General features: G+C 47.1%; 3 protein-coding genes across 3 annotated transcripts; 1 reads left to right on the top strand and 2 right to left on the bottom strand.

Moving 5' to 3' along the window:
* Positions 1 to 1422: 1422 nt before the first annotated feature.
* On the bottom strand, positions 1423 to 6958 carry CSUI_008421 (uncharacterized protein). The gene is made up of 2 exons (XM_068068554.1): positions 6611 to 6958; positions 1423 to 5682 (listed from the first exon to the last, which is right to left on the bottom strand). The coding sequence occupies exon 2, from the start codon at positions 5625 to 5627 to the stop codon at positions 2490 to 2492; it is 3138 nt and encodes a 1045-aa protein (XP_067919471.1). The 5' UTR covers positions 5628 to 5682; positions 6611 to 6958; the 3' UTR covers positions 1423 to 2489.
* A 2771-nt stretch (positions 6959 to 9729) lies between these two features.
* CSUI_008422 (uncharacterized protein) lies at positions 9730 to 10574 on the bottom strand. The gene has a single exon (XM_068068555.1). It carries the CDS (start codon positions 10460 to 10462, stop codon positions 10049 to 10051), a length of 414 nt encoding a protein of 137 aa, XP_067919472.1. The 5' UTR covers positions 10463 to 10574; the 3' UTR covers positions 9730 to 10048.
* Positions 10572 to 12153, top strand: CSUI_008423 (uncharacterized protein). Its single transcript, XM_068068556.1, has one exon. It carries the CDS (start codon positions 10898 to 10900, stop codon positions 11030 to 11032), a length of 135 nt encoding a protein of 44 aa, XP_067919473.1. The 5' UTR covers positions 10572 to 10897; the 3' UTR covers positions 11033 to 12153.
* Positions 12154 to 12155: the final 2 nt, after the last annotated feature.

Below are 12155 nucleotides of genomic sequence, written 5' to 3' on the forward strand. Positions count from 1 at the left end.
TAACGCACCGTATCAATGCTACTATATATATATATATAGCTTTGTCGGAGGGAGGCTACCGTGAATGCCACCCATGTATCTATGACTCTAAAGCCGCCCTTCCAGCCATACGCCTTTGTACACTGTATAGAATGTTTGATCTGAAAGAAGTATGAGAAGACACGCGATTCGTCTAGTTAGTAGATTAGGCTCAGTGCTTAAGGAATCTCAACATACTACACACGCGACAGAAATAAATTTTAGATCGATATATAGATAGATCTACCATTTTAAACAAGTTCCGAGACCTTGGGGTGTTTCTAACCGTGAATGTTCTGCTTTTTCGAGAGAGAAAGCAACATTTCAGCTCGGCTGTCTCCTCTCTGACTTAACTTCACATATACCTACTACTAATGTCTAGACAGCGATTCTCTATGGCATGGTAAGATAGAAGGAAAATACTGGAGGAATCCCTACGGTCGAACACCCACATGTGTGAGGTGGAACCTCTCATCAAGCTTCTTCTGTACCTAACCTGTCAATCGTCAATGCGGCTGGAGAAAGACCGTCTGAAGGAGATCTGATCTGATGTGTGGATGAACGATAACCGTAGTAATATTGATCCATCAGAGAGAGGACCTTTTCCTCCCTCTCTATCTGTCTATCCCGCAAGAACGTTCTCTCTTTCATCTTTTTTCGTTTCACTAGTACGGGGGCTAGTATAGGCATGCAATACCAATCAGGGCTTAAGGCGTATTCTATGCGCCCTTCCATCACAGCTCGTCAGTCTTCAACGGGTATCGAAGTGCATCTATCTGCCTTCTGGAGGAGACCGTAGGCCATCAAAGAAGCTCTCGATGATGTATCTGTCCTATCTTGTTGGTATATAGCCATAGACTCAACCACATATGTGCTTTGACCAGAGCTGGACCTACGGTAGAGCGAGAGAGTTGACAGAGTCACCTATCCAACACGCTCTCTCCATCTCCTATGATCTACGTTTACAGAAAAATATCTAACGGGCTGTCTCTATTTGCTATGATCGACCTGTTCCAATGCGAATCAACAGAAGAGTCTCTTTCTACCAAGATCGGATGAAAGTCATCCAAGATAGAGAACACGGGGAATCTTCAAGTTTCCGTGTGTAAAGACGGGAGAAGAGATTTAGGCATGCATTCCTTATGTCGCCAACCCTCTATGGAATAGCCACGACGCAATGCCTATCTCCGTTGTACATGTATGTATTATATCTCTATAGATGTATATATAGGATTCTTATATAGTACATGTCGATCCTAGTCGTTGAAAGGTTTCTATAGATCTACACAGATCAGATAGAGTCATGCCATTCGCCACCGAATTACATGGCAAGAAAGACAGGTTCTGTCTAAGACACTGGACCTATGTGTATTGATACATAAGAATAGATCATATGAGTGAGATAGGTCTTTGTAGAAGAAAGAAGGAAAGACGTCATCATGATGGAAAAAAATCGTCTTCCTCCTCATTGAGAAAGGTATACGAAGGCCGAGAAGATATACATACACATACATAGAAGCATAAACACTTGGAAAGAAAAGAAAACAGGGACATCTCCTGATGAGCCGCGAGAATGCAAAGAGGAGAGAAAAGGAGAGGAGAGAGGTAACGACACGAAGCTCGAACAGACGACACGTTTCAAAGCCCGCCCGCCTTGAGTGATGGATCGAGCAACCAAAGCTCTCTCTACGCGCAAGACGCCAGTAGCTCTCAAGGATCGATCCGTGCCCCGAGACAATTCAAACATATACACTCGCTTGTACGGACAGATATACGGTTGTCTACGGATGAAGACAAATACCTAAGCTTGCACATACGCACAGATAAGTATAGACGTAGTAACGTCTTCAGCTCCAAGATGATCGAAGAAGAGGAAGAAGAACGCAAGGGTGGATCATACCGTAACGATACTGAGAAGCTTTCTCTCCATGACGACTTATCTTAGAGAGAAAAAGAGAGATCATGGAAACCAAGAAAAGAAAAACCCCGAAAAGACTACGACATCGAGCTAGCTGGCTATCTCGCTAGCTCAGCCTGGGAGGTATTCAGTTGGAAAGACAGGGTCGATAGACAGTCGTCATTCATGTGTAGCCTATGAATAAGCAGATAGAAAAAGAGAGAGGAGTGATGGAGTCGTTAGTTAGGGGCATGACAAATACATGACGTTACAAACCCTCGTCTTGTCTTCGTAGTAGTGAAAGCACATATCGACATAGACACTCTTTCAGTGTATATACATGAATACATAGGTACATACACACACATAAAGGCATATGTAGACATATATGGACACGAGTGTGGTTCCCATCCCGGGGGAAGAAACAGAGTGTATGTACAGCTGATCATAGTCTGATTCCGTCGATATTTGAAGGAGACTGCAGAAAAGATTCCAGAACCTCTTCATACACCTCAGAACATCACTCTCACCCCGTTCTGTGCCTCTCTCACTCTCCTAGTGATAGACTTTCTCTTTAGAGCTCTTCTCTAGGGGTTTCACTTTTCTCTTCTTTTCCACTGTCTTCTTTCGTCTTCTTTTCTTCTTGTTCTTCTTTCATCTTCTTTTCTTCTCCCTCTTCACTCTTCTTTTCATCCTTTCCTTCTCCTCCCCCTGTCTTTGTCTCTGAAGCACCCCCTGCATCACTGCCCGAGGAGGTGCTCGCTGTAGTTGTAGTTGTCGTCGTAGTGGTGGGTCTCGGAACGTTTTCAAGAGCTTTGATAGCAGCATTGAGTTCTTTGATCTTTGCATGGACTTCTGATTTCGTGAAGATCGGATCTTCTTTATCACTCTTCGCTTTCTGTGCCTCGAGTTTCTCTTTCCACCATGCACCGACTTCATCCCGGAACTTATGGGCGTCATCAAGCTTTGCTTGAGGGACCCATGGCCTCTTCGTAGAGATCTGTTCTAAGCGAGAGACCGCATCCACAAGGACTTTATTCATCTTCTCGATCACCTTCGGCCTCGCTTCATATTCCTGTGCACGAATTTTGATCGGTTCCATAATGTCCTCCAATTCACGTAGACGCTGCTTGACCTTCTCGATGCCTTCTGTCTTGGCGCTATCATAGATCCAGTCTTCATCTCTCTCTAAGGTTTTCCGAAGTTCATCTCGTAGACTCTCTTCACTGACTTTCTCGATATTTTCATCTTCAAGAACGCTTCTTGTCGCATAGATGTACGACTCGAGGCGGTTCATCGCTTCGGCTAATCGATGGATTCGCATATCGGATTCTTCAAACGCTCTCAATTCAGAGATCAAAGATTTCTTCTGATCGAAGGTTAAAGGCAAAGGTAGAGATAGAGAGGTCTCTGCCTTCAAGACATCTGACACTTGTCTCAACACTCGCTTCACATTCGATGCGGCGGTAGAGTCGCCACTCGAAGCGTCTTCTTTCTGTTGATCTGAAGAAGAGGAAGAAGATGACGATGAAGAGGAAGAAGTGCTTGCCGTAGAAGATGTTGTAGTGGTCGTTGTCGTTGGTGCTGGGACATAGACAGCATAATCTTGTGTGAGGAATGAACGATCGAATGAGATGACTCCAGTTGAATCGATTTTGAAGACCACCGAGGCTTTAGGTAGAGGCAAGATATGAGACTCATCTCCTTCTGGGGGAGATGCCGTCTTGGCCGCTTCCTCTTGGGCTTTCTTGGCTTGGCTCATTAAGCTCTCAGCGACTTCACTCACACCTCGTACAGCAATGGTATCTAGAACTATGTTATCTTCGAGAAGTTGAAGGGTGAAATCGTGCTTGGTACGGATATTCACTGTTTTACTTCCGTTGCCGAGTCTTCCATTTCTAGGTATCACAACCTTGGTCTTTTCTATGCGATCACCTTTCTTCACGGAGCGTTTCGTCTCCTCGTCTCCCCCCCCTTGTCCTATGTGTATATCATCGTCATCTTCTTCAGCTATAGAGAAGATCCGTACCGTATATTCATAGGGGGTAATGTCGGAGAAGAGGATCTTCTTAACTCGGAAGGTCACCGTACTATTGGCTGCGATAAAGGCAGCTCCTGTAGCCATAGCTTCATCTCCATTCAAATGGGTCCCGACTTCAGTTGTAGCTGTGGAATTCGTTCCACTTTGATGCTGAATTAAGCGGCTAAGTTCATGCTGAACTCGAGGCACTCTCCATGCCCCTCCTAGCAGTTCAACTTGATCGATGTTCTCGATGCTCATGCCTGCTTGATCTAAGGTCTTATTGAGAGACTCCTGTAGCTTATGAAGAAATCCTGACTCCTTCAACATATCTTCGATGTGGCTTCTCTCGATAGGCTCATGAAAGTCCATATCTGAATGCAATCCTTCTACACGAAAATGCGTCTGTTTATTCGCACTTAAGACATGCTTCGACATGACCGCTTGCTTGACTAACTTCTTCAAAGCACGGGGAATCTTTCTTAACTCCTTTCCTGGATGCTTCTTCTCAAAAATTTCTCTCATCTTCTCGGCAATCGCTAAATCCAAATGGTGACCTCCTGCACCCGGCACTGTCTCGCATGCGAGCATTTGAACTTGAAGCACTTCATTTCCCCCAGAAGATTTCTTACTTAGAGATACAGGGGAGTAGTGGGCAATCCCCACATCTATGCCTGAGCTCCCTACATCATAGAAGAGCTTTGTAGCTGTTGTATTGGACGGCAAATCGAGTGCATGCTGGACAGCCGCTGTGGCTGAGTGCTGATGAAAGGCAATAGGATTCATTCCAGCTATTTCCACCGCGTCACGTAAAGCTTGGCGTTGTCTCTGGCTGTATCTACATGGGACAGAAATAACACATCCTAGGCTTGTATCGGGATGGACATTGGCTGACTGGGTGGCCAGTTTCTTGATGTAAGACAACATACTAGCTGTGACAAGCTCTGCTGGGAGATAGACACCATCACGTGCTAAAACAGCTAAGCTATTGCGATGCTTATCCACATAGAGACGATAGGGATAATAGTCATGAGGGTAACCACTAGGTAAAAGATTCTTCGATAACTGAAAGGGAACATATTGGTCCTGATGATGAGACCCCCCTTCTTTCTCTCCTCCAGATGTTGACGTGGATGGCTCTTGATCAAGAGGAAGACCATAGTCTGTGGCGTTAACGCCAAGTAAGAGATTGGAGTGAAGAAAGACACGATCAGGCTTCTTTGACGCTTGAGCTGCTCCTTCATCCCCTAACTCTCTCTTATCGTCATCTGCAAAAGAGACAGCATTGCTTGTCTTTCTTTTACTCGCGTTATTCAAGAGAATCTCGATAGGACGGCCTGCCGCGACTAAAGCCACCTTAACGAACTCGGATCCAAGATCCAGACCGACGACTTGAGCTTGAGCGAAGAGGATCGACGATGAAGGAAAGGCTGGGGAAGAAGGGGATGAGGAGTGACGATGTTCGGAGACGAAAGGAGAGAGAAGAAGAAGAGAGACAACAATGAAGAACGAAAGAGAGCGAGAAGAATGAAAGAGACTTGCTGGGAAGGATAAAACAGATGAACGAGAGGAAGACAAGTTCCTTGCATACTTTCTTCCTTGTCCTTCTTCTCTCAGGAAAACGCCAGAAGAAGAAGCCACCCTATGGGGGGGGGGAGAAGAAGGAGGGACGGGTGAAAGAGGTACCACCATGTTGGATGACGAAGAGATGAGCAAAGAACTGAAGAACAATCGAAAGGAAGAAAGCCTGAGGAAAGAAGGTGATGGCAAAAAGACAAAGAGATAAGACGCGTTCTTACGTCTGTCAGGAGGAGAAGAAGGGCAGAAGGGAAAGAAAGAGAGAGAACAAGACTGTTTCCTAAAGGTAGACCTCGGATAAAAGTCGACCCAAGTGAAGGATGATGACTAAAGAAGGAGGACTAACGGAGAGAAGATACATCACAACGATCTGCTTGTTCCTCTTCTATAAAAGCACGTATGTAAGGGTATACACCATGCGACTCAAGCGAGGGAATAGGAACGTCAGTAAGCAGACAAACGCTCGAATAGTTCGGACGAGATATCTGAGCTAACCTACAGAGAAGACAGGTTTTCGAATGCCTTCAGGAGAGTTGGTAAGGAAAAAGAAAAGTGTATCTTGCTAGTAGGGAAAGAGACAACTCTTTGCCCCGCGTTGTTTTTCAGAGACAAATCGATCGTCTTCTCCCTCTACTTTCTTCCCACCCCCACAAGGACGGAGACACACACGCCGAACCAGAAGAAAGAGACAGCAACAGATGGCAAAACATTCCTGTCGCTTCACCACACCGTGTCTGCATGGGGATGCCTCAGACAGGAGACAAAGAAAGAGACACCGCAAGTAAGTCCCCCCCTGTATACCGCGGACGACGAGAAGACACGTGAGTTCATCACTTGTTAAAAACGACGCCCTCACACTTGAAAGAAGCAGGAGTTGGGAGGTGACTCTAAGGAAGGCGAGAGAGAAAAAAAAAACAAGCTACATAAAAGAGGACGACGACAGCCAAGATCCCCGTGTCTCCCCTGTCGCAAAAAGACAGACAGAGAATGAGTAGAAGACAAATGAGTTCGCCTTCCAGGGTGAAAGCAACCGACGATCAAGAGAAAAGGAGAGATGCAGAAAAGAAAACCTCACAACTATCGTGCGAAAGACTTACTTGGAGCTTTTTTTTCAGAAGAGAAGAAGCCAATTCGTTCTTTGCTGGTTAGTTACTCCAAACGACGAAGAGAATCTCTAGGAAGAGGCGCCCTCTCTCTGTCTCTCTGACAAAGGAGACTGAGCAGGGAAAGTCCAGAATAGTAAAGGGAGAGGAAAACAAAGAAGAGGTTCTCCCTAGTTAAAGGGCAAAGCCGATAAGAACGGACAATATAAAAAAAGAGAAAAGGAACTACGTCATTCCATGAGGTATCCTCGGACGAGGAGCAGCGAAGAAGGGTTTTCAAGCCTTCTGCCTCTTTAAACCTCGGAGAAAAGTCACAGACGCCGATCATCGAGGAGGTTCTGCTGAGGGGGGAGGGAATGAAGGAGAGGAAACTCCTTCAAGGACAAAGGCAGAAAAAAGAGACCGACCGGGGCACCTCCAGTGGGGGAGGGGGGGGGGTGGTCGCGGGTTTGAGCGCCAGGCTGCTCCTACTCATGAGAAAAAGAGAGCGCGCGGAGGGGGGAAAGGGGGGGGGAAGTGGTCCACGAAGTCCTCGAACAACGGTGGGTTACTGCGGCAGTAGAAAGGAGACAAGGGCTATGAGTGAAGACTGTGGAATGCCTGTATCCTTTGGACCCTGGTTTCTTTTCTCGCTTCGTCTCTAAAGCCTCATTTTATTCATATTCTCTATAATCACAGGTGTCGCAGGATACTGAAAAGATCTTCGACAGTATATTTGACCTAGTTATGTGGACTCCGTGTAAGAGGATGGACACAGAGACGTAACTGTACGGAAAGTCAGTACGAAGAAGCCAAATACGGAGACATGGCGGCAGTGTAGGGACGGAACAGGAAAAGCTGATCAAGCGGGGTCCCAGGACAGAAATGTAGGAGAGAAGAGGGCTGGGGGCCTGTCGCAAGAACTTATATTTACAACGCCGCTACATCACCATATAGGGCGCGGTGTGAAGAACTGATTGAAAACCAGAAGCAGATCCCTTTAGGAAGCTGCGCGAAAGTATGAGAGAAGCGGCATATTCGTACTCTCAGCCCGAGAGAACGGTGTATTCAGATGACAGATAGATGAATAAGTAGAGACATACAGAGCTGTTACAGAACCAGGGAGTTTGTACGTCGCAGAACAGCTGATCATGCATCTCCTTCAGAACAGCTTGCTGTTGTCTTTGTATCTATCTGCTTCAGTCGTTCCGAGCACCCCACGGATGCCTGGACGTTGATCTGTAATCCTATCCGTTGTGGTCAACACTATAGGTAAAGACAGCCAAATGTCAGCCTCGAAAGCTAGTTTTTCTTTTCCGGTTTCGCCCTCGTAAGAGCAGCAAGCAACTAGAGGACCGGTAACTAGGCAGTCAAGCACTTCATGCACATGTGCTGTTATGAATATCTGTATGAACTGTGGTACGTTGATGGCTTTAGCAGAGACACCATATCCCTAGAGGTACCAGCTAGAGATTGAGCCAGGTGGAGCTAATAGAAGCGAGTACTTGGAAAACCGCGAAAGCTCATTCTCGTCTAGGAACCCAGTCTTGTCGCGCGCAGAAAGGAGCAATAGCCTTTTACTCCCTTCACTACGCCTGCTAATCGATCTCTGGTCATTCGTGCGGTCCCGAAAAAAACACTTGTCAAACTGACCCTTTCCATTTGCTTGTGCACTGACGAAGCAGCTTCTCTGCGGCTTTGGTATCTGAACTTCGAAGCGACCAAACTCCTCGACTGGTTACCGATATCAGGACAGCTGAGGATGACATGTGACTGCCACACTGATAAAAACATCGGAAAACACGATGGACGCTAAAGAAGAAACGCATGTACACACTCCCTGTACGGTGATGAAACGCCGCTGCTGATATTCGGCATATTAGGTGGCTGTGTCAGTCAGACGGAGTCTCCCGGGTTTTCCTAGGTTGAATGAATGGAGCAGCCCATGTTAGCAGAACCAAGCACAAAGAAGGTGCGCAAAATACTTTGAAGACGGGAGTCAGCATTTCGGAACATCCGCTTTCAGATTTTCCACGGCTCGCACGTGAATAAACGGGTACTACTCATTTACCCACGTGCGAGCCATGAACCGCTTTGTCTTAGCGTTGACCTATGCCCTTGCTGATGAGAAGGAGGCCGTACTTTCTCATGGGAACAAGGTCAGTGCCTCTCTTTCAAGAGAGCCCCCCACACGAGATAGAGACGGGGCTCGCTACCCCCCTCAGTGTTGGGAGATCTCTTGATATTTTCTCGTTTCACATCTCCGTAGCATACGGGAAGTCCCCTGGTGTCGGCCGTCATTACCATTGAATCGGGTAGAACGGAAGCAGAAAGGTGGTGCCCGGTCCACACACGTCGCCAAGGATCAGCCCCTTAGGGCTGTTTGGGTGGGGGTGATACTACACGCGGCGGAGCAGCTCATGAGTTTAAGTTTTCATGAATGAGCACCATCACTTGATGATTGAGGGCGCCTCTTTTTTTCATAAAGGACTGATATGATGGCAACGTGTTTATTCAGTCCTGGCTGGGTTTTACTCACTCCCTGCTAGCGTGAATTGTATCACCACCCTAGAGTAGTCTGTCTACACACAGTCCGTATCTAACGCGGTACCAAAGTCCTCACAGGCCTGAAGTAGACATTCATCCAGGGCCTTCTTCTTTAGTCGAACCGCTGCTGCCCCGACCCAGGTGTCTGAGTTGAAAAGGAAAAATTGAGGGAGCTAGCTGTACCAGCTGTCCATGAGAGGCATTTTCTGGGAAAACTTGGTTGCCGTCAACTCTAACGCAAGTGTGTAAGCTGGGCCCGACTCAGAGCAAGAACTATCTCTCCCCTTTGGCCACCTGGTGCGGTTGATTTCTGTTTCCTGCTCAGACAGACAGCACCTGACACCGCCTGGGCCTGACGGCTGGCTTGCCTTCTCTCGGTAGACAACCACCTCAACTTCTTCCGCGAATGGAGAAGATGAGGTTTCGTGTAAGTCATTATTAAATGGAAAAGTGAAGAAGCAGCATTTTCTACACACCCTTTTCCCGTGGGGGAAACAACCGGGGTGGCACTTTCCTCTGCCCCCGCGTCTGTGCCACGGGGCTGCCGTAGATTTCGACTCAATTCCAACAAGAAAGACAAGGATGTAGCGGTGATCTGCCGTTCTCAAAAAAGTAGCTAAAGTATGTTTCCTCTTCGCAATAAGAATCAGTTTCACAAGACAAAACTGTGAATCATTGACACTTCAGCTCAGAGAAGGGCTTCTATTCTGTCTCCCCGATGCGTTCAGCTGAAAGCATGAATGACCTCTGTCCCGAAGAGACTCGAGGAACACGATGCTCTGCCTCACCCTATCCTGTGAAGCTCTTGTTGCCTGTAAGAAAAGCGAGATTTTTCGACCCTTGTTGGAATCAGTTGTGTCGATTTTCCAGGACTGACATCTGTCTACAGAGCCGCCACATTGCGATTCATGCAACCTGGGAAGTGGCGACCATTCTACGGCAGAAGCTTCCGTACGCGGAAGCTACTTGAAGGAATGAAAAGAGAAAAACGCAGGAGTTACACGTTTTGAAAACTGGACGCGAGACACAATTAAGGATTCCTTTCGCAGCTTTACAATAGCATACCTTGAAGAAGTTTCTCGTGAAGAGAAGTTGGATTCGCTGAAGATCACGACAACACCTCCGATTCTTCTCAATTCTCCCAGTCACACGCGGCGGGAGAACGGCTACCGTGTTTTTCTCCTTGAAGATCCTACAGAACTCAGTCGATTGTAAAGAAAAACCGCGAAGAATGCTCAAGTGGTCCACTAGAACCAAGTTACTAAAGACTTCAACTGCGATGAGTGTGAAACCCTCCATTTCGGTGACATCCGACTTCATGCCCGCGGCTTATACTCGGAGATTTAGTCAAGACTCCCGCGGTGTGCGTTTGAAGTCGAGAAAAACGACGATGGGGGAGTTTCTTCTAAGAGCCAAAGATAGCAGTCTAAGCTGATCTCTTTAAGTTTCTATCGTTTCCTTTTAAGACAAGGGCAAGCCTCTCTTTGGTCCTCTCTCTGGCCTTCGTCTCTCTAGACTTTTTCCCTCTCTTTCCATCCGAAGACCAGTAGCAATACAAGCCTAGTCTTCATATTGCCTTTTCACCCGGCGCTGCGTTTTTACGATCGCCCCCATCGGTTTCTTTCTTTAGTCAGAGTTGGATTCCCATCACCTTGTCTCAACTTTTTGTTTTTGTCCCGTCGGTTCTTTGGCATTTCGCTTAGTCTTCACCTCTCTCCTCTTGTCCGGCCACTTTTGTTTGTCTTCTTTCGCGAAATGTTCAGTATCTCATCCCTCTACGTTTTCTTTCCTCTTTCTTCTATGTCTCCTCCCGCTCTCCTCTTTAGTCTTCCTTCCGGTGAGCCAGGAGACCAACAACCCGCTCGCCTCGTCGTCGTCTTCTCCCCATGAGACGACCGAAGCATGTCGCCCATCGTCACTTTCGCTAAGCTCACTTGTCTGCCGCTGTCCGTACACTTCGACTCCTAGTCAAGTACCTTAGTCAGATGACGTCTCTGAAGGCAGGTGCGCGGTCAACTGTTTTCTTGGTCTCAAATGGAGGATTCTCGACGTCACTTCCATCACTCGCTCCCTCACTTTCAGCATGACGGAGAGACGTTACCCTAGGGATAACCTTCTCTCTCTCCATTGCTCATGGACAGGAATGCTTCTCTTCGTTCATTGGGTTGAAGATCGGTTTGCTGATTTCCTTTCCGATGTAGGCCACCTGTAGATTTTTTCCGGGAGCATTCCAGAGAGCTCATCTGGTTTCGATCTTATCTATGAATTTGATATCTCTATACTCACGAGTTTTTCTCCCCTCATCATCATCTCTCTATCCTCCAAGTAGCCCAGTCTCCTTTCTTCTTGGCCTGCCTTCGCAGACATCTAGGTATTCCTACTTAGAGCCGTGAGGGCCCCATCGATCGATCTTTGACAGGTCATGGGCCGTTAACTCTCTCCTTATTCCCGAGGCACCGGGGGGTTTTATTATTGTCTCCCTTCAGAACTTGTCCTGGACTGTCTATACACCTCAGGACTCTCTCCTTCAGTTCTTCTTCATCTTCCTCGCTCTTCAGTTTCCTCAGTAGTTCAAATAAGAAGTAGCTAGCATAGGAGTTGTTCCATCCAGTAGTAGCTGCCCGGGAGATCCTCCCGCGCGTTCTGAGCTTTTTTTTTTCTTCCCATCGCACACGCTCGCTCTCCTCAGGATATACGTACCCCCTGAAGGAGGAGAGAAGATTCTGCAAGTAGTCGTAGTACTTTGAGTAGTCGTTGCAGAAAAGTGTGATGGCGAAGGACGGTCGGAAGACGTTAACGATTCGTAGAAGTAACTGCCTGTCTGTCACCCAGCGGGAATGAGAGAAAGAGAGAGAGCTAGCTTACCTAAGGAGTTCGGGGTGAGAGAAGACGACATGTATGTACGTCTTCAATCATCGCTTGTGAATGTGAAGTGAGAGATCTGAACAAAATGACGGAGAGGAAAAGAAATCCTCGAAATCCAGGTGGTGGATGGCCCCCCATGACCCCCCAT

This window comes from Cystoisospora suis (assembly GCF_002600585.1).
Source record: "Cystoisospora suis strain Wien I chromosome Unknown contig_4718, whole genome shotgun sequence".
NCBI lineage: Eukaryota > Apicomplexa > Conoidasida > Eucoccidiorida > Sarcocystidae > Cystoisospora > Cystoisospora suis.